The sequence below is a fragment of the Sphaerodactylus townsendi genome, linkage group LG04, assembly GCF_021028975.2.
Source record: "Sphaerodactylus townsendi isolate TG3544 linkage group LG04, MPM_Stown_v2.3, whole genome shotgun sequence".
NCBI lineage: Eukaryota > Metazoa > Chordata > Lepidosauria > Squamata > Sphaerodactylidae > Sphaerodactylus > Sphaerodactylus townsendi.
Genome location: NC_059428.1, coordinates 97,214,287 through 97,235,633, shown reverse-complemented (window position 1 = coordinate 97,235,633; position 21,347 = coordinate 97,214,287). Strand labels below are relative to the sequence as shown.

The window sequence follows — 21,347 nt, the reverse complement described above, 5'->3', positions numbered from 1 at the left end:
TGCAATATCTATATAAGAATGAAGCCAGCTACAGAATTAACAGACATCAGTCACTAAGACATGGAACTAGATGAAAGAACTACATCTTAGAATCTCAGATCTGAGATACTGGCTTCTTTTCTATTCCTGTTCCTGCCTGCAGCATTTTGGCTTTCTTGTAGAACAAATGCATTATTGAAGTTGTCAGAGGATTCTTTCATGCTACACTGTACTTTCTTTTTAGAAATAGACTTAAGTGTGAACCAAGAGCAACAGATGCTCCTTCACAAGCATTTTCTCATTGTTTCAAACTGTGGCAGAATTAGAAAGAAAAAAGGAACATATGCAAGCAAGAAAGAACTGTGTGTACACAATTTTCCCGTTTGTTTTCAGCATAGCAGCTCTTCACTCCATAAGAGATATAGTACCTCTGAACAGCACGAACATGTAAAGCTCCACCTACATGCATTCTTTCCCATGTGCTCACAGGGAGGGGGAGTTGCAAAATGGATGGAAGGATACTTATTTATAAGTTAGAACGGCACTGTAACAATCTGTTGCCAACTGATCTCTATCAAATATTAACAGAACTGTTACAAAACTATAGCACAGGGGTCCTCAAACTTTTAAAACAGGGGGCCAGTTCACTGTCCCTCAGACCGTTGGAGGGCCGGACTATAAAAAAAAACTATGAACAAATTCCTATGCACACTGCACATATTTTATTTTGAAGTAAAAAAACCAAACGGGAACAAATACAATATTTAAAATAAAGAACAAGTAAAGTTAAAACAACAAACTCTACCAGTATTTCAATGGGAACTATGGGCCTGCTTTTGGCTAATGAAATGGTCAATATCAGGTTCGATATTTGTCACTGCTAGTCGTAACAAGTGATGCAAGTGTGCATCACTTAGTCTAGTTTTGGTTGGAGATTTCAGATGTTTCATTCTGGAAAAAAGTCTGTTCACAGACATAAGTGCTGTCAAAGATGGTTGTCATTTTGCCTGATCCAGCCCCTCGCTCTGCAGCGCTGCCATGCCAAGTCTTTGTTGTCCGCCAAGGAGCAGCTGTGGTGTAGGAGGTTAAGAGGTAATCTGGAGGAACCAGGTTTGATTCTCCACTCTGCCACCTGAGCTGTGGAGACTTAACTGGGGAATTCAGATTAGCCTTTACACTCCCACACACGCCAGCTGGGTGACCATGGGCTAGTCCAGGGGTAGGGAACCTGCGGCTCTCCAGATGTTCAGGAACTACAATTCCCATCAGCCCCTACCAGCATGGCCAATTGGCCATGCTGACAGAGGCTGATGGGAATTGTAGTTCCTGAACATCTGGAGAGCCGCAGGTTCCCTACCCCTGGGCTAGTCACAGCTTCTCGGAGCTGCCGCCGCTTCCTCCACCTCTGCCGGCTGTTTTTTCCAGGAGAGACGCCGCTTGCTTGCCCCACAGCTCTGGGAAGGCCTGAGCAGAGCGAGGCAGGGAAAAGCTGGCAGAGGAGCGCCTCCTTCCCTTCCTCATCGCTGCAAGCTGGAGCGCGGGAAGCTGGGAGGGAGTGCGGTGAGCGGGAAAGGCGCTTGGAGTTGAGGCGTCTGGGCGGAGGAAGGGAGGAGTCGCGCTTGGCCCCCCTGTGTTTGTTTTTCCACCGGGCCCCCAGGTGCAAGCGAGATGGAGAGCAGGAAAGCCCTGGCCTGGCCCAGCGGGCCGGATAAATGTTTTTTGGGGGCCGGATCTGGCCCACAGGCCGTAGTTTGGGGACCCCTGCTATAGCATATGTGTGAATAAAAGAAACAAAAAAGGGGGGGGGGTCAGGAAGTTGCACAGCAGCTGTGATGATCATATCCCTGAGAAGCAAAGGCAAGTCACTGTAAGAATATGTAGAAAGGGAAATCAGATTAAAAAACAACACCCCCCCCCCCAAAGGATGAAAGTTGCATTGTTAACATGCATGTTTCTGCATCCAGGGCAATGAAAGCAATGCACAATTTTTCCAGGGGCCCAGATGGAGGTCCTTCATACCACCTTCTACATGATTTTAAATTGGAGATATGCTGGAGATTGAATCTGGAAACTTCTGCATGCAAAACGACACTCTATCACTGAGTCATGGCTCTACCAAAGAACACAGGCCTCACTGAGCTCTTGAAGAACATCAACAGCGCTTTCCAGCAGTTCTGATGAAGAAGTTTTCAATTCTTTCAGTGAAAGATGTACAAAGACCAAAGCAATAGTAAAAGTAAAGACTGGAATGCATTTTGTTTTCCTTTGGGGGGTTTGGCACAAGAGTATGAGGATTACTTAAACTGATGCCCAAAGGAATACAGTACTCTTTATTTTAAAAAAGTTAAAAAACAGATATCATTTTTTAGTATTTACCAACAGTAAGATTTATAATTTTATTGTATCTGTATCATACACCATAATTTCAAACTGCTCTACCAGGTAGTTCCTTAACCAGTCAACAAATTTGAAATCTTTGTCAAATAGAAAGTTCTATGTGCTTAGAAATTAGCAGTTTTCACCACATAGCTGTTATAGCCTAGTTGCTAAAAGTATCAGTAGTGTGCTGGAAAATTTCTTGGTCCAGCAGCTATTTTCTAAGCCTCATTCTACCCATCCTTAATTATGGGAATAATAATACCAACTTACCTTAAAGGGTCATTAAAAATGACTTTTAGGGTTGCTAATTTTAAACTGGTCCCTCTAGCTATCCCTTTATTATCAGTTTGATCTGCAACAGTTATGCCATGAAAAGCTTCATCTCCCCATTTTTCCACATCAAACTTTTATTAAAGGAGCAAAGAAATACTTTTAAAATAAAGTACCTCAAACACTTAGAAACACAGCTATTCAAATACCATTATTTAACTACTAACAGTTTATGTGAATCAGAGTGAATTTTTCATTTTTTATGAAAGGAAAATGCTTCATTTCTGTTCAGGATTTTTCTTCTTGTAGAAGGAACTAAAAAGCTGATGACTGTATATGGCTTTAAATGCATAGAGCTGCTGTGTTATTGATATTAACTAGCTACCTTACTGCCAGTATGTATTTTTTCTCAAAGGTAAATTCTACTGTGTATTCTGGAACCGATGCTCTCATATCATAATGCAGCTGAATCTATCTTTCAGTTTGTATTTTCTTGATCTTCATGAATGTTGGCTGCTAATAATGACTTTAGATGTTATCAGCATTTTCCCTTCTGTTAATTATTTTCTCTATGTATGTATACATAGGATGTTGTGGGTTTTCCAGGTTGTGTGGCCATGTTCCAGTAGTATTTTCTCCTGATGTTTCCCCTGCATGTGTGGCTGCCACATGGCCACACAACCTGGAAAATCCACAACATCCTAGTGATTCTGGCTGCAAAAGCCTTTGACAATACATATGTAGACATACATATTCTCTATGTTATATATACATTTTTGTATAAAGATAACCTTTGCTCTTTTGAGACATTATGACTTTTACAGTGATATGTTATACTGAACATTTTGGAATTATTGTTTGTACAGCAACCACAACTTACATGCTGTGTCAGATAAGGATGTTGTCAAAGATTTCTGTGAATCTTGAGATGATGCAGAAAGTGTTGTACTGGTGTTGAGAACTGGTACGTCTAATTCAAGTGCATTAAAGTGCTGTTGAGGATCCAAGTCTGAACCACTGTCCTTAAAAACAAAGTAAATATTGTATTATATCTGAAATGTTTTGCATAGTTTCAAACCCAAGCTTTACAGTTGTTATAAACCTTACGCTAGCACATTTTAAAAAAATAATTCTTTTAAATATTTACTCTTTAATACTGTAGTTTTAGGTACACCAGTTTTTAGTCTTCATAACATAACAAGGTCACGATAAAGTGACCTTTATTTTTCTTTCTCAATGGAGAACTCCCATAACAGAACAAAAGAGATGAAGCCAGATTTCAGCAACATCTGTGAATAATATAAATGTCAGCTCTAGTACCTAACCTAGCCGCAAGATGTAGTGCTGCAGTCAAAGCTCTGCTCATGAACTGAGTTCAATTCTACTGGAAGCTGGTTTCAAATTGCCAGCTCAAGGTTGATTTAGCCTTCCATCTTTCTAAGGTCAGTAAAATGAGTACCCAGCTTTGGGGGTGGGTGGGGTCAAGTGTAGGCAACTGGGGAAGGCAATGGCAAACTACCCCATAAACATAATTTGCCTAGTAAATATTGTGATGTGACCTCACTCCATGGGTCAGTAAATGGTTACCCTTACCATCTGCACTATGACCTTACTTGGAATTTTAGCCATTTCCCCCACAACCGCATGCACAAATTTGTTGGGGGGAAAATGGCTAAAATTCCAAGAAAGGTCATGGTGCAAATATATAGTTCCCTATGTATATAGTTCCCTATGTATATATGTGTAAACATAAGTGCCATGTTTTTCTTCAGCTGTCACTCTTCTAGGGAATCTGTGTTTCTCACCTAGTGTTTGCAAGCCATTTAACGAGCTGATGGCTTTTGTATTTTCAGTGACATGCTTTGATTTTTTCCCCTGCTTTTTCCTCCCAAAGCTGAGTGTACAACCTGACACCAGAGAATCGAACTCCCAGTCACTACCATGTCTTGCTCAGATCCAAACACATGATAAGCTCACATGAAGGTACCATGAAAACAACTATCCCAGTGTTTGTTGATTGCTGGAATATACATTACATAAACCAGAAAATAGAAAAACAAAAACAAAAACAGAAAGTAATAATTGGAGGATACCTTCAATACAGAAGAGATTATCTCCGAAGAACCATCTTTCAAGATTAAATCTGGTCTCCTTTCCACTCGAACATCTGAATAACTGATTTAAAATTATATATTTATGTGAAGACGTATATTTCATTTCACAGTTAAGACAGCAACTGGCTACAGTTTTATTACTTGATAATTATTTTAATTATTTGATAAACTGCGCAATTAGAACACACAGCTCAGATGGTACTGTCTCTTCTGGTACATTCCCTGGAGATCACTCCACTTGACGAATGCAAATCTTCTGGTAGTCCCTGACCCCAAGGAAGTCTGGCTGGCCTCAACCTGGGGCCCTGGCTGCAGCCTGGTGGAACACTCTGTATGAGGAGACCAGGGCCCTGTGGGACCTAATGCAGTTCCACAAAAACTGTAAGATGGAGCTGTTCCATCAGGCATATGGTTGAGGCAGCTACGGTTAACATCAGGAGGCCTCCTCCATCAGCTTTTCCCAACCATTATCAGCTCTTGTCAGCTTGTGGTTCATTGCTGTCTAATCAGTGTTTTTGTCATCTTGACCACAGCCCTTTGTTGTGTAGATTCCAGACAATGATAATTGTCACTGGATTGTATTTATTAAGGACTTGAATGTTTTCAAATGGTTTGCTATTTTATAATTGTTGTTTGCTGCCCAAAGCCTGAAAGGGGAGGGGCAAGATATTAAATCTAATAAATGAAATAATCCATATCTATATAGTAACACTGGTCTATATCCTGGCACTCAACAAAGTTGGCTTGAAAAGCAAGTTCTGAAGCCTTCCTCCAGCTTCCTAAGGAGCCTTCCTCCAGCTTAAGAGGTTGTTCTGTTGAAAAAAGAGCCACTTAAGTACAAGGAAGATTCTTTAAGCAGGAGAAAGCCTTCAGACTTTGCTGAGTGGTTGAATACAGATCATTATATTCAGCTTCTGCCTGTTTTATTATAAATGCAAAAGAACAAAGAGAACAAAGCTGTAATCGTATATATTCTTGCCTGGGAGTAAGACCTATAGAAAAAATTGGAGTCTGAGGCTGCTTGTATGTTACAGTCATGTAAAAATCTGAAGTATGTACACAATAAACGTTCATTTCAGCATTTCATGTTATACAAGTATACTCTGTCAAGCAAGACCTGAGCCCTGGGTGATTGAGCACAGTTTGACAGGGTCTGTAAGATGGAGCTGTTCCACCAGGTCTATGGTTCAGGCAGCAACAGTATCCATCCAGTAGGCTTCCCTCTCCCTCTACCCCTTTTCTTTCCCTTCCTTTTTTTCTTTAATTTCTGGAGTGAGGATTTTGGGGCTGCAATTTAACTGTTAACCCTATTGGAATTAAGTGCTGAGTCTTGTTTTATTGATTTTGCTATACTCTATGTTGGAAGCAGACCTAAGGGAAAGAGCAGCCTATGAACTGAATAAAATAATAAATAATGATAATAATATATCAAAGAGCTAAAATAGATCACAACTCTGCACTTATGGTGACAAACACAGGTTTCTTTTTGCGCAATATGTAAAGGAGCTCTTATGCTGAACTCATTTGTAGGATTGCAATCTTAATTTCAATTTCTGTTTTTCTGGAGATTAGATCAGCATGTCTTAGTCTAGCCAACTTTTTATAACACTAGTACAACATACCGTACATTATTCCTATAAATGTGCATAAGAATGTCGGTACATTCTTTGAACAATTTAACCATAAATAGTCTTGGATCCTGCCGAAAATAAGTTTCTCATCTCCCTGCACAGCCCCAAGGGTACTCCTAAAATTCTGCTTCTGTGGTACAGGAGACCTGCATGAACAGCACAAAGGGTGAACTGGTGTCTGCCATGGGAGGAAGGACTCAATAAAAATTGCCCCCTCCTTCCATCAATGGAAATCCTCCATGGGATCTAATCCACAGCTAAATAGAATTTTATTTCAGTCTGAATTACACATGCAACAAATTTTACAGCAGCTGCTTATAATGCAACCTCATTAACGTTGCTCTATGTAATAAACCATTCTTATGAAATACCTTGCTATGTTCTTTATGCCATAGCAAACATACAGGACTGCAACGGCATGGTATAACTGGTGGAAATGAATAGTTAAACATTTGCCATAAAGGGGGATGCCTTATAAGTAGGCACAATACTGGTGTTTTATTGTATGAGCTGGGACTCACTATTTTACTCTTTCACCAAGTTAGTTTAAAAGTCCCCAAAGCTCAGAACACCTGAACTTCCCTTGAAATCAAAGCAAGGAGCAGTGGCCATTGTCTTCAACTGCCATAAAGAACAGAAAAAGGTTGTTTTTCTGAAGCATGTCAGATGTTAGGGTAGCAGAGGTTGCTTAATTCTGTCCCAAGACTTGAATTGCTAAAGAGAAAAGATACTGAAGTATGGGGAGATCTAGGACTCCAGAATATCATGCTTTATTCAATTCTGTTATGTTCTTTTGTTCTCCTGTGAAGACCCTACAGATTAGGGACAACAGCAATGTCACTGCATTTCCCCATACCTTACTACCGTGTGTGTGCATACAATGAATTCTGGTTTGGAGTTCCACTGGTGGTACGTAATGTAGTAATGCGTTTGCAGCCAGATCCACTGCTGTCCTTTGGTCAGAAACCGATAGCAGCAAGACTTCCCTTTGCCAAACTGCATCACTATTTGTGGAGAGAGGAAAATGCACAGTCGGTGTGACAAAATTCAAAACATGAAAAAATATCTTTAAAAAATAATTCTGTGAGCTTCTCAGCAGGTTCCCGGGTAAACACAAATTCCCCAATGGACACCAGACTTCTTGTTTTGAATGGATAGTGGTAGCATATGTTCACATGAACAGCATCAACTCACATAATTATCTGACTTGTATGTTTCTGTTTTTTTGCATAGGAATAGTGGGTCTTGTTGTGGATGTGCAGCTGCATCTGTATCAGGCACATCCAACAAGTTTAGTGGTGTCAAATATGCATTGTGATGTCTTCTGCATGCAGATGTATCAGCAACACAAATATATATTCTCTGTTATGGCATCATTCATTAGTGAATAAAACCATGCTCATTCTCATTAGCAAACTATGTTTTTCATTAGTTGAAACACAAAGGAAGTCTAAACTTTGTTAATTTCTGAAAAACCGAACTTTTTATGGCTTAATGTCCCAACTGAGCTCTTCCAAACACAGATTCCAGTGAAAGAACTGAAACTGCCACAAGAAGAAACCACCATTAGGGGATTTGTTAAGAATCTTTTCCTCCCAATTGTCCACTTTTGAAATTATCACTGTGTGAAGAAATGTACATAGTTCAGCACAGCCATTGATGTAAATTTTATAACAAATTACATTCACTGTTACCCTAAACAGTAAGTATAACTTTTGAAGAATTAGAACCATCCAGAGCAGGGGTCGGTAACCTTTAGCACCCAAAGAGCCATTTGGCCCCGCCTCCCCAAGCCCTGCCCCCTCAAGCCCTGCCTTCAGTCAAGCGGGCAGGATAGACAGCGGCGGCAATGCCAATGATGGCAAGTTGCACTTGGGACGTGGTGAGTGCGCCTCCTTCCCCGCCCCCTCATTCCTTCCTTCCTCCCTCCGACATCCTTTCCTCTCCTTCCCAGGCGCCAGATGAGGGAAAAAGGGGAAAGGACGCCGGAGGGAGGGAGGGAGGGAGGGAGGGAGGGAGGGAGGGAGGGAGGGAGGGAGGAAGGAAGGAAGGAAGGAAGGAAGGAAGGAAGGAAGGAAGGAAGGAAGGAAGGAAGGAAGGAAGGAAGGAAGGAAGGAAGGAAGGAAGGAGGGGGCAGGGAACATGTCCCAAGTGCAACTTGCAGTTGTTGGCATTGCCACCGCAGAGCCGCAGTACGAGGACGAAAGAGCCGCATGCGGCTCCAGAGCCATGGATTGCTGACCCCTGATCCAGAGTGTTCCCTGTGACTTTTCTAGTTAAACAATGTGCATTATTTTCTGCTTGCAATAACTTATCTTTCATGCTCACTCCATATATGACATTCTAATCTACATGTTCAGAATTTTAAAGGGGAAGTCTCCCCATTGATGTTAGTGGAGCTGCTCCTGACTTATTCTATTGCTAGTGAGACACTTTTAGCTGACAGAGGAGGGGAAATGAGGAGCATCTTGTTGGCAGCAAGCTAGTAGCAGCAGAGACCCATCTGTACTGACTGTTTCTCTGCAAGTATTTAGCCTAGATGGGATCAAAAGTATTCCTGGTAGAAGGGGGAAATGAGGATTCTGCTGCTAGCTTGCTGGCTCCAAGACACTAATAGCCAAGATCCATTGTGGCTGACTCCCCCCTCCCCCTTCCTATTTAGACTGGCCAGGTAAGAAGTACAAGCACTTGGGTGTGAGCCTGAGGGCTTTTCCCCTTTTGCATGCATCTTGTGATAGTCATCTTGGCAAACCCAGGCTAGTGCAAATTGTTGGTTTTCTCTGTTATTTTAATTTGGAAATGTCCCCCTTTTTATAAGCTGCTTAGTGTCCATTCAGGAAGAAAAGTACCTCAAAATGCTTAAATAAATAAATCTCTCAACTTCATTGCCAATGGTATTACTCAGGCTTGTTTTAAACATGATGCAGGCCAGGCAAGTCCTTCCCCATATGGGCTTAACATCTTATTTGAACAGTAGTTCTGCCTGTAGAAACACTTAAGAAGCAGGGTGAGATAGTATCTGTAAGGGCTACAGATCTCTGGGGTGCAGTCTAACGCCACATAGTTTCTTTTCATAAGTAGCAGCACAGTTTCAGGGAGACTCTTGAGTTCATAAAAAATCTCATGTGTTAGCTGTCTGTCAAACTAGCGCCATGTTTGAACTAGGCCTGACAGATGTCTTTGTCCTCTACACCTCTAAGATTAGGATTACTTTTGACTGGCACTGCTCAAATGACTAACAATTAAACCATAGGACAGAAATCATAAGGACAGAACAATAGGAGAGAAATCACAAATTTCAGTGGATTTATTTAATATTTGTTTATTCAACTTATGCAAAGCCTTTAAAATATAATTCTGTTTTAGCTCTGGTAATTAGCAATAATTAGTGACTCTCGAACACTGTTAGCAATCTGCACAATTCTGACAGTGTCACCTCCAACATCATTTCATCTCTCTTTAATAGCTGGGCAATGCAGCCACATGATGAATAAAATATGGCTAAAATTAGCTTATGTGACACACTTAATTAGCCTCAAATTGATATTCTTAATAACAGTCTTTGAACTCTATGATGTGGCCATGTAGGTGATAGATAATTGAGAAAAGCTGAAATAAAACGGAATTAAATTTGCTGACTAAATATAGTGTGGGGGTGTATGTATTCACCAAATATAGTGGTATAACCAGTTCAGTCTGGTAGCTGAATTTCATTCACCCCTTTGCATTTCTCTGAATTCCCATAACTGCTGGCAATGAAATACTCACAATGTTCATGGCACCGAGCCAAGAGCTGTAAGTCTTCTACATGATAATAATCATAACCAGAAGTACCCAGCACTTCAAAAGGCAAATATCCTATGATTGGTGGTGCTCTGCATTAGGACAAAATACCAATATTAGTCCATTGAAATAAGAGCAGCTGTGCTTGACACCTCTCCTGCAATCCTGTTCCAAAAGATTGGGCTTGCAACCCAAAAGTAGATAAGATAATGCTTGGCTCTACAGTGGGCAACTGGAGGTAAGAAGGGAAGGAAACTCTATAACTTGTTTTTAAAAAGAAATTAGGGAAAGCAGAAGAAAAGAACAAAAGACAATAGCAAGGATGGCAAATTTACATCAGTAATTTCTACTGAGCAACTGGATTTTGATTCACTCATAATGGTGATCAGTGAGTGACAGGTTAGCAGTGATGTAGGTATAGCTTTTTTATGGGGTAGGTTCAGGGAGCGGGCTCAGGGGCGGGGCCACACCCCCACCCACCCCTGGGAAGGGTGCACGAGTGCCCACGTGCAGCAGAACTAAGGGAAGCCACCAGCACAGGCAGCCGGTGTAATGGACTTGCCCCACCCTGAAGGGCTAGTGTGAAGCAGGCCTGCTTAAAGAGGCCTGGGTGACAGTAAAAGTAAGGCAGCAGGCCCTAATTTAAATAAAAGCCAGGTGATTGGTCGATGGAAGGCACTGTTGCCCCTGGCCAATGTAAGGGGGCACTAAAACGCTGCTAGATAAACAGAAAGACAGAGAGAGCCTGTCAGACAGTTGTTTGTTTAGAGTTCTGAAGAGAACAGCTTGTGTTCACTTGAGAGCAGAGTCTGTGGAGTGAAGTTTCTCAGCTCTGTCTCTGGTGTAAAGGAATTCTGGTCCAGCTCAGATAGCTGGCAGGATTCCAGTGACTCTCGTCAAGCGAAGGAAGCTTGTGAGAGGAAGGAAGGCACTGGTTTTTTGGTGCAGAGTGAAGTGCCGGCCAGAGGCTTGTCAGTAGACACTGACCAGACCGAGGAGTCTGTCCAGCCCCTGTGTAACACCAGTCTGGGTAAAGCCCAATCCAGTGGCAGTGAGGCCAGTTTGGGATTAGTGTGAGAGAGGGAGGCTTTGTATGCCAGAAACTCACAGGGCATAGACTGTGTGTGTGTGTTTGTGTGTGTGTGTGTGTGTGTGTATTCAGTGGGTTGTGGATCAGAAAGGACTAGTGTCTGTCTGTGAAGAAATTTAGTAGATCTAAAGCAAAATCGTTCCTGAAGAGACACCTGCGTGTGTCTGTGTGTGTGTGTGAAACCTAAGTAACATCTGAAGCTCTGTAACTTTTAAGTGAAAAGAACCTCTCTGAAACCATCAAGCGTTAGTACCTCTCTGAGCCAGTTTAAGAAGTTTTTCTTTTGTTTTTAAAATAAATTTAATTCTTTGTGTTCAAGTTACCCTCGTGCCAGCCTGTGTTTGTGTGTGAGAGGTTGAAGAGTGCCTGTCTGTGAGACTAGAATCCCAGCCAATTTTGAGTTCCCTCCATTTTTGTATATGGGACTCTGAAGGACATTCCCCTCAGACCAAGAGCGAATGTGAGGTGGGATCCTTTATATATTTGGCAGCCAGCAGTAGTTCCTAGTTCCTTCTCTTTAATGGTGGCAGCAGAGTAAAAAGAAGATCCCTGAACACTAGCCTGGGATATTGTGGGTGGCAAAGGAAACCCCACTAGTCAGTGTAGTGGGAACCTTGATTGTAGGTCACCAGTCCCATTACAATTGGTGGCTAGTGGTGGGATAATATTTCTCCCTCGCCCGGAATATAAGAACTCCGTTACAGCCGGCATCACATACTTGCAAGCTGCAAGCCAGCCGGTGGGGGAAAGAAAGTCTCACCTCTCAGGAAACAGGTTTTGAGCCTGGAAGCTCTCACGAGAGGTGAGATTTTCTTTCCCCAGCCAGCTGGTTTGCAGCTTGCAAGCGTGCGATGCCAGCTGCCTGTGCGGGTGGCTTCCCTTAGTTCTGCTGCGCGCGCACGCCCTGTGCACTGGCCTCTTGGTCGGAGTGGGAGGGACTGACGCCTTTGCAGCGCCGCTGCTCGGTTGCCTGAGCCTGGTGGGAGGCACAGCTGGGGCGGAAGGGGAGTGCAGCTGGAGCGCAGGAGCACCTGGCCCCCCTGCCAGATATGTAATGGGGGGTTTAAACCCATGAACCCCCCCTTACCTACGTCCCTGCAGGTTAGCAAGCATGTCAGGAACCGTCCACTCATACTTTTTATAAAGTCTCAAGGTTAGAAAAAGGAAGATCCCAAATGTACAATAATAATTGTATGCAGCCCGGCTATAAAGGCCTAGAAATATTTTTTGTGTACTCGTAAAATGAACATCTAATTTTACTGTTGCAAACATCTCTAATGTGAGCTAGTTTGGTTTCTTGATTTCGCTGGTTGTTACACACTGGTGGATTCCACGCACCATAAATATAACATCTTCAGGATGTTATAAAAAGATCTGTTTTGGCTTTCTGTGTTCCCATAGCACGGGAGAGCACAAGTATTGCCAGCCAAAATGGATCTTCTTTCCCGCCGACCGCACGGAGCTCTTGTTAGTTTCACAGCTGCGCTCCGCATTTTGTGTGCTGCAGCAGATTCTCCATGAAGACTCCCCACAGAGATTTCCTCTGCTTGCAGCTCATCTGGGTGCAATTTTGCTGTTAAAAGTAGTTGAATAAAATTTGTTTTGCCTAGTGATCCCATGCACATGTTGTTTTTCCTTTTTTTTGAGGAGGATGTTTGCAAAGTTATGGTGATACGATTATAGAACCTGCAATATGTGCATATTTGTGTTGTTACAGACATCCCCCTCAAAACAAAAAAAATATAAAATGACTCGTGCACTTTATTCATCTACTTTTTACAGCGAAATCTCACACAGTTGAGCTGAGAGGAAACCTCCACGAGGAAACTTCACGGCAAATCTGCTGCAGCACACAAAATGGCAGGCACAGAGCTGGAAAAATTACAGAAGAGAGCAACTGAGATGATTAGGGGATGGGAGCAGCTTCCCTATGAGGAAAGGCGGAAGAGTCTAGGACTGTTTGGTTTAGACAAGAGACAACTAAGGAGGAACATGATCGAGATTTTAAAAATATATACTGGGTGGAGAAAGTTAATTAAGATAACTTTTACTCTCTCTCCCAAAATTGAAGGCATCCAATGAAGCTGATGGGCAATAGATTCAAGATGGACAAAAATAAATGCTGATTTACCCAGGAGGTGATTAAAAATGTGGAATTCACTACCAGAGGATGTAGTGATGGCCACGGGCATAGTCATCTTTAAAAAGGGATTAGACGGATTCATAAAGGAGAGGTCTATTAGTGACAACCAAGGTAACTAAAGGAACTTCCATGTTCAGAGACGGTAAATCTCTGAATATCAGTGCCAGGAGGCAACGTCAGGGAAAGACCTTGGCGTCTATGCCCTTTTGTTGGACCTCCAGGGGATCTGGTTGGCCATTGTGTGAGACAGGATGCTAGACTCGCTGGACCACTGGTCTGATCCAGCAGGGCTCTTATGAAGTGGTGGGATTTAGCAGGTTCGCACCACTTTGGTAGAACCGGTTGTTAAAATGCCTCTTGTAAACAACTGCTTGTTAAAATATATAAATCCCACCAACGGAACCGGTTGTTAAATTATTTGAATCCCACCACTGCTATGTTATGTTCTTAACTACAATGCTGGGCAATTGATTCCAGTGGAAACTCCCAGCCTGTGTTTGCCTTATAATATAAACATATTTGCAAGAGAAAATCAGTAGGCAGAAACGGAGGTGTTCAGGTCTTCCTTAACACACTGATTCCCCAGTTAGACCTTTCTTGCTAACATATACTTGACAAGACAATGTACAGTTGTCTTCTAAATTAAATATTTGGATTATTTTTTCTAAGAACAAGAGCTGAATGTGTTTTTTCTAGCTGCTCAGCCATTAGTTTACACATAAATATTAGAAATGTAAGAGAATGTACTAGAAAAAATTAGCATAAAATTTCCATATGAGTTGTATCTGAGCTATTGCAGTGACACACATCAGCTGGCCACCCAGCTGAGCAAAACTTTGCAAACATTGGCTCAAAGAGCAAACAAAAAGCATCAAGTACATTAGCATTATTTTTACTAACCTATGATCCAGAAACAAAAATTTCCACTCCAAACTGTGTCTCGAAGTAAATTCCTCTAAAGGTTCTTCAGCAACATACATTTCCTGTATAAGAATTAAATTCTGTTACTGAGAGCACAGCCCTGCGTCATCTGTTTTTTGTTAAATATCAGTGCACTTCAGATAAGAGGGATACAACAGAATATTTAAAAGAAACATCCATCTATTAGACAGCACTCAATAAACTCCATATGTAGTTTTGTGGTGCTAACCATTACTGATGTGATGCTAACCATTACTGATAAAAAGAGAATTTGTACCTTAAATGTAATTTTGTAGACAGGATTTGGGTGGTTTTTTTTTAAATACAGCATTTGTAGGTATGGTTTTTTTTTAAATACAGCATTTGTAGGTATGGGAAGGCAGCATGAGTCCAATATTGTCAGCTCTCAGAAGCTAAGCAGGGTTGGTACTTGGATGAAAGATCATATAGAAAGACTCTGCAGGGGAAGGCGATGGCAAACCACTTGCCTTGAAAGGCCCTTGCTAGGATCGCCACCATTCAGCTGCAACTTGGCAGCACTTTACTCACAGGCACACACAGCATTTGCAAACACTGGTGACCATTGTACATTTGTTAGAAAAATGCCTCTGAAAACTGCTCCACTGCTTCACTGAAGCCCGTTCCGGGAGTCATGTTTGTAAGTACTTACTTAGCATATGGATCACCATTGTCAGCGCCTCCAACAGATGTTCCAGGAAATTGACAGACTCAATAGGCTGGAACCAACCTGTATTTTCTCTGGAGAAAATAGGTAGGGGGCTCATTTGACCACCCAAGAAGGCCACGCCGGGCATCTGCATGGACAAAGTTGTGTGGGATGGGGCTGTAAGTTTGAGCAAAAAGCTGGCTGGATCCAACCCACGATAACAATGGCAATTCCCATGGTACTAAATATCATAGCTGAGGCGGGGGTATCACACAGCCTAAGGGAGGCTCTTTGAAGAAGCTTTTGTATATGCTGGCCTTTGGCAACCCATGAAGATTATCAGAATGCTTGTGCAAATAGGAGATGCAGTCTGATAATATCAAGTCACTCCTGTTTCTGTATGCAAATATTTTGGATAGATGTCAAACTTACCTGATGCAATAACAACTAGCTCCCCCGAAAAAACCAGTGTACTGCAATGCTCTCTAACATTGATCATGGTTCACAAGGTTGTGGGGGAACCCATGTAGAAGATACATTCATAACAATAACTGTGTTAATATAGTTGTGATAGTGTTTGCAGGTAGTAGCAAAAAGAATTGGCCCTGGGGACCATGTTTGTGGACCAGGGCCAGGAGCAGTTAGAGGGAAGCTGTTCCTGCTTGCTATGAGCTGGCAGTGCTTGTCTGGGGAGAAGATGGAGCTCCTGCAGCCCAGGCTGGCAGCTGGCACATCTGTGGGTGGGCCAGGGGAAGGGACAGAGTTTGGGGCTGGATTTGATTGTGTGTTGTGGTGTGGGTCCGTCCTGTCCCACCCCTCTCCTACCGAGTTGTCTAGGAAAAAAGACCTTTCCCTCATTCAGCCTCCTGCTCTTCCACCCACCCACCCACCCACCCACCCTTAGAATCTGATTATTATGGATTATGTTTTTGGGTAGTTCATTTGTCACTGGCATTCTGTTAACAGCTTGAGTGGTAGACTGAGCACTGGGATTGATCCATTTGTGGGGGGAGGCTATGCCTGTGAGCATACCTCCCATTTGGGGGACTCTCTAATAGTGTCTTGTGGGTGGAGCCACACAACAGCATGCCCAGCTCAATGGCGGTTGGCTGGCTCTCATCACTACGTGGCAAGGGTACCATGCAGTGGCTTGTGCCCACAGGGGATTCTGGGGCTTGCCACTCCATGGATCCCTCTGCAGGCAGGATGGGGTTACATCTGGTGGCAGGTAGATCACCAGTTGTTGGGTTCACCTTCATGCTGCTCCACATGCTCCTGAAGTTTGTGTCCCATAAAACTGTGGCCTATTCTTCCAAACCTGTGTGTATGATGGTGTACTCCAACATCCCATACCCTCCCTTCCACCCTCCCTTGCCACTGGGTCTGCAAATGATCTGCATTACCTCATTGATCCTTCAGCTGCATATTGCTATTCTCCACAAGTGTTCAGTATTTGCCTCCTCTAAAATTATTAACATTATATTTAGTCATTGCAACACATCAAATGTTCTGAAGTCTAGTACCTACACCCTTCCCATTGTACAGTTCCATAAACAGGAGGAAAACAATTGAAAAAATAATATTACTGCTGATATTTAACACATTCCAAGACTTGTACACACTTACCTTTAAAAGTTGAGGTGTTGCCAGCCGGACAGTAGCGACAAAGCAGACATGTTTTCCTACTGGTGTTCTGTAACCTCTTGAAACAGCCCCATCAAAACCATTACAAGTGGATATAGGCACTGGATGAGAAAATTACAAGACTTTAGTTTCTTTGCTTATTTAAAAAGCACAAACAATAAATACTGCTCAGAAATAAGTCTGAACATGCTTTCAAATTTCAAAAATCTTCCTGCAACAGTGCATCTATTCTAGGTCTAGATCATTTTTGTTAACCCATGGAACAACTGGATGGCATGGTGCCAGACCCATGTCTTCAGGTTTCTGCTGAACAGATGTAAATAGATGAAAGAGTGTTGAAACATAATTTGCAGCAAGTGGGATGAGGTACTGACTATTCCAGGTAGTTCTTCACCATAACCACCACTACCCAGTTAGGCTTATTTCATATCTGAAAGCCCAGTTGTGAGAAAAATAGCTAGGAAGAAGAACCTTTTGTGGGGGGGAAGAGAAGCAGCAGATAGAGGTCACCTCCTCCTCTCGCCTGCTGCTGTTCCGCTTGAAAATCCTTCACACCATTTATAGCTGCTCAGTATGACCTGCATTTGAAGACAAATGTCTGCAACTGCCATATCTCATTTTGCCCTCACAGAAGAAGGAATTAGCATTCGTTTTTGGGGAGTGGAATATAGCTGTACCTTAGACTGGCTCCTACAAACTTCTTAAAGCTATGCTGCTGTTGTTCACCAATAACAGTGATGGTTGTGTTAATAGGAATCCTGCCTTATTTTTATAATACACAGCTACAGCGCCAATGACAAGTGACAGCTATTATTTCCAAGCTTATGATTTATTTATTTTTCCCGGGGCAGAATTTTTAAAAGAGAGGAAGCTGTTATGAAAAATCAGCTGCTTCGACCTAAAGTATGTTTAGATAGATAAATGATAGATGATAGATAGATCATAAGGAAAAGTTGCAACATGCAGCAGAATAATATAACATTTTTTCTTGGTCCTTGCCACTCATATTAGAACCCTTCTTTCATATGTGCTCATTTTCTTCATGAAGGGAATGCAAGGATGTTTTTTTTCTCTCAGGGGAACACTGAAACATGCAACCTCTTATCTGCCATATGAAAACTCAGTTTAAGAAAAACGACACCACAAAATTCTGCTGCATAACCAGTTGTTAGACTTAAACTGAAGCAGAATTTGAAGGAAGAAAGAAACTTCTACAAGACTTTTTTTTAAAAATCTCCATGTCGAAATTGTATTACTTTTTCTTGCCCATTGAAATCAGTATCTGTTTTAGCAAGCTTATCTGCTATTTATTATCAGAATATGAAGAAAGCAGGATCGATCCAGAAAGAAATTTATACACAAGAGATCTGCTCTAAGCATTGCGCCTGTAATAAGAAGCAGATACATGTTTGGCCTGGCAAAGCCATTGCACCCATTTCCATACATGTATTACCAAACTGTTTTGCACATGTAACCTTTCTCCAATACCCAGAGGATCTTTGCACAGGGGCATTTAAAGAGCATAAAAAGTCAGCCCACATCAATAAATTTAGTGTCAGAGGAATCAAATAAATTTATTTTCATCATGATTTATGGGTTTGAGATAATCAATTTATGTGAGATCAGTGAAGATCTGCATACTGTAGAACTGTCCTTTCTAGAATAGGCAGAGAGGTGGGGGTTTGTTTGTTTTATAACACTGTGCATGACCTATTTGGGTCAATTCCAGCAACTTTTGAAGTGCTGCTCCCTGGAGTAAATTCCAGAAAACAGCTGGAAAAAATCCAAGTAATAATAAAGTGGAAGTATAAAAATGATGTATTTTATTTCTGTATTGCTGCATAGAAAGCTTTTTATTCAGGCATATGAAGTAAAAAAAAAAGTTGAAACAAAAAACCTGAATGTAATTCTCATCTTTACAAATAGTTAAAAGAGCAGGGGTAAAAATACCACACTTGGAATCATGGTAACACCCATGCAGCTGTTGATTTTCTCAGCTAGAAGTCAGAAAAATAAAGGAATAACTGAATTTTAAGCCAGTTTAGTGTAGTGGTTAAGAGAGGTGGACTCTAATTTGGACAACCGAGTTTGATTCCCCACTCCTCCACATGAGCGGCAGAGTCCAATCTGGTGAACTGCATTTGTTTCCCCGCTCCTAACACTTGAAGCCTGCTGGGTGACCTTGGGCTAGTCGCAGTTCTCTCAGAACTCTTTCAGCCCCACCTACCTCACAAGATGTCTGTTGTGCAGAGAGGAAGGGAAGGAGTTTGTAAGCTGCTTTGGGACTCCTTACAAGAGAAAAAGGCGGAGCATAAATCCAAATTCTTCTTCTACTTTCCATAGCAGATATTCTGATCTTGATTTTGTGCGTATTTCTAAGACAATACAGTCCTAACAGGAATATTCCATTCCTAGCATCACTTCAACTGAAGAGTATCAATTTTGCAGCTTTACAGCTTTCTGGATTTAACCTAAATCTAAATCAAGTTTGCTTTCATATTAGTCGTTCTTCTCTACATCACAGTCTTTTTAAAATCATGCTTAATCATGATTAAGACTATTTCCTGAAAGACAGTTTGTTCTATGTAACCCCTCTTGCCCTGCCCTGTAAAGCTACAACGAAGCATTCAGGGTTCCAAAGTTGCATTTTCATTCAGTGAACTAAGCCCTATATGAAAGATAAGCAGGGTTTGTTTGTGTTTTTTTTAAAAAGAACATGTTCCACAACTTTCTACAGTGGCGCTAAGGTTCTGTAGCAGAATCCAGATTCAAGTTCACTGGACCAGACTAGCTTTCCCTGCAGCCACATTGCAGCTGGGTGGAATGTAATTTTTACACTCATTGGAGCCCAATTCAGCTCTAAAATGCCAAACCGAAACAGCCCTGCCACAGAGTTATCTGTAGAAGTTTGGTATTGCAGACGGATGGCATGGGGGGAAAGTAAGAACTCCACCTCCTCCCCTATACTGCATTTTGGATGACATTCGCTGCAGCTGCTGTGTAGCTGTGGTTAAAGTAAATCAAGTCTGGATCCAATTTATTTAAAAACTTACCATGTAGTTTGTCTCTTTTTCCATGTCCCTTAGGATAAATGAGTTGTCTTTTTAAATTATCTTGGATCATTTTTTTACTTTTATATGACTCTGAGGACAATGAATACAGACTCATGTCTATTACCAGGAAAACAGATATACTCACTTGGATCTGCGAACACTTTATGCATGCCTTGCCAATACAAAGGAGCATCTGGGATACCTGTCTGTATTCACCTCACAGATGGCTTCTGCACAGCCCAAATATAAGGGGCTGGGGAAGCTATTTTTCCCATTTTGAGGAAGAATTCTGCCCACTATATTTAAAACAGTTCAGTCCCTTATATTTCCCTTAACCTGGGTTTTTTAAAAAATAGCTAAACTAGCAATCCTCCTAGAGAAACCAAAGAAGCCACGGCAACCCGGACTGTTTGCGATCACTTTCTGGAGAAGTGAAACCTCCAGTGAGAAGCAAACAGGGGAAACCAGGTTAATTAATGTGTTACACACTTTATTAGTGTGCTGTGCAGAAACCACCCCTGTGTTTATCCTAGACCCAGTGAATTGACTGAATGAATCTTTGGATGCATGGAGCCACCAGCAGTTAATAGTTGTTTGGTACTACAGCTGGATTGAGACAATCCTTTTTGTAGGAAATGGACAGGTGTATCAGGCAAAAACAAAAGGCAAAAGTGGAAAAAAGGACTAACTATCCTTCTCGCACCATAAGCTGCTATTTTATAACTGTCTTTATAAGTGCAAAAAAATATGTCCAGTGACACTTTAAAGACTAACAACATTTATTTCAACATGAGCTTTCATGAGTCACAACTGAGTCTGTCTGATAGAAAAAGCACCAGGAAATCCTATAGGGGAAGGCGGGAAACAAGCCAAGACTTGGTGTGAATTATAGTATGAGTTTTTCAAGTGCAAATCTTAATGTAAGGGGAAAAGGGAAGAAAAGTTATGTATGAACCCCATCACATATCAACAGAACGAGCCGTTAAGCATATTGGATGGTGAAGGTCACATATCTGAACAGATAAACAAATAGTTTAAGTGAAAATTGATATTGGTATAAAGTTATTGTGTTATAAATACATTAAGAACAGAGAAGTAGTGATTAGTGCTATTAGTGATTGAGGAAACCGAAGCCTCTTTAAACTAGGGGGACATGTAATTTTGTTTGGTGAGTTCTAATACAGCATTTTCATATTGTATATTTCCTTTGAAGTCTGATTCCATTCAAAGAGCATTCTTAAGCAGGCAGAGGCGTAGCTGGGCCAAAGTGCGCCCGGTGCACAGTCTATATTTTCTGCCCCCCATGTCCCCCCCGTGGCACTCTCCCTTCCCCCCTTCCCACACTTACCTTAGTTCCTTTCCTTTTCCTAGAACTTTTTCAGGCTGAAAAGAAGGCCTGTTCACAGTTCAGGCTTAAAAGCAGCCTGATTGGAACTATGCTTGTGAGCCCCAAGGTCTCCTGGGAACTGTAGTTCCTCAGGCCGTTTTTAGCCTGTACTGTGAACAGGCCTTTTTTTCAGCCTGAAAAAGTTCTAGGAAAAGGAAAGGAACTAAGGTAAGTGTGGGAAGGGGGCGGGGTGGGGGGCGCTGCAAGTGGGTGCCGTGCGGGGAAGGTGGAGGGGCCTGGAGCAATTTTCCGCCCCCAGGTGTGCGCCCAGTGCACGGCATACCCC

At 41.9% G+C, this 21,347-nt stretch overlaps 1 protein-coding gene across 3 annotated transcripts in view; it reads right to left on the bottom strand.

Moving 5' to 3' along the window:
- NPAS2 (neuronal PAS domain protein 2) overlaps positions 1–21,347 on the bottom strand; it is a 90,055-nt gene that overhangs the window by 14,595 nt on the left and 54,113 nt on the right. For all 3 annotated transcript variants that reach the window (XM_048494275.1, XM_048494277.1, XM_048494276.1), the window contains exons 8-13: positions 16,604–16,722; positions 14,290–14,372; positions 10,142–10,248; positions 7,230–7,377; positions 4,722–4,803; positions 3,509–3,650 (exon numbers count right to left, since the gene is read on the bottom strand). In XM_048494275.1, the coding sequence (XP_048350232.1) occupies positions 3,509–3,650; positions 4,722–4,803; positions 7,230–7,377; positions 10,142–10,248; positions 14,290–14,372; positions 16,604–16,722 (681 nt within the window). The remainder of the gene's footprint in view (positions 1–3,508; positions 3,651–4,721; positions 4,804–7,229; positions 7,378–10,141; positions 10,249–14,289; positions 14,373–16,603; positions 16,723–21,347) is intronic.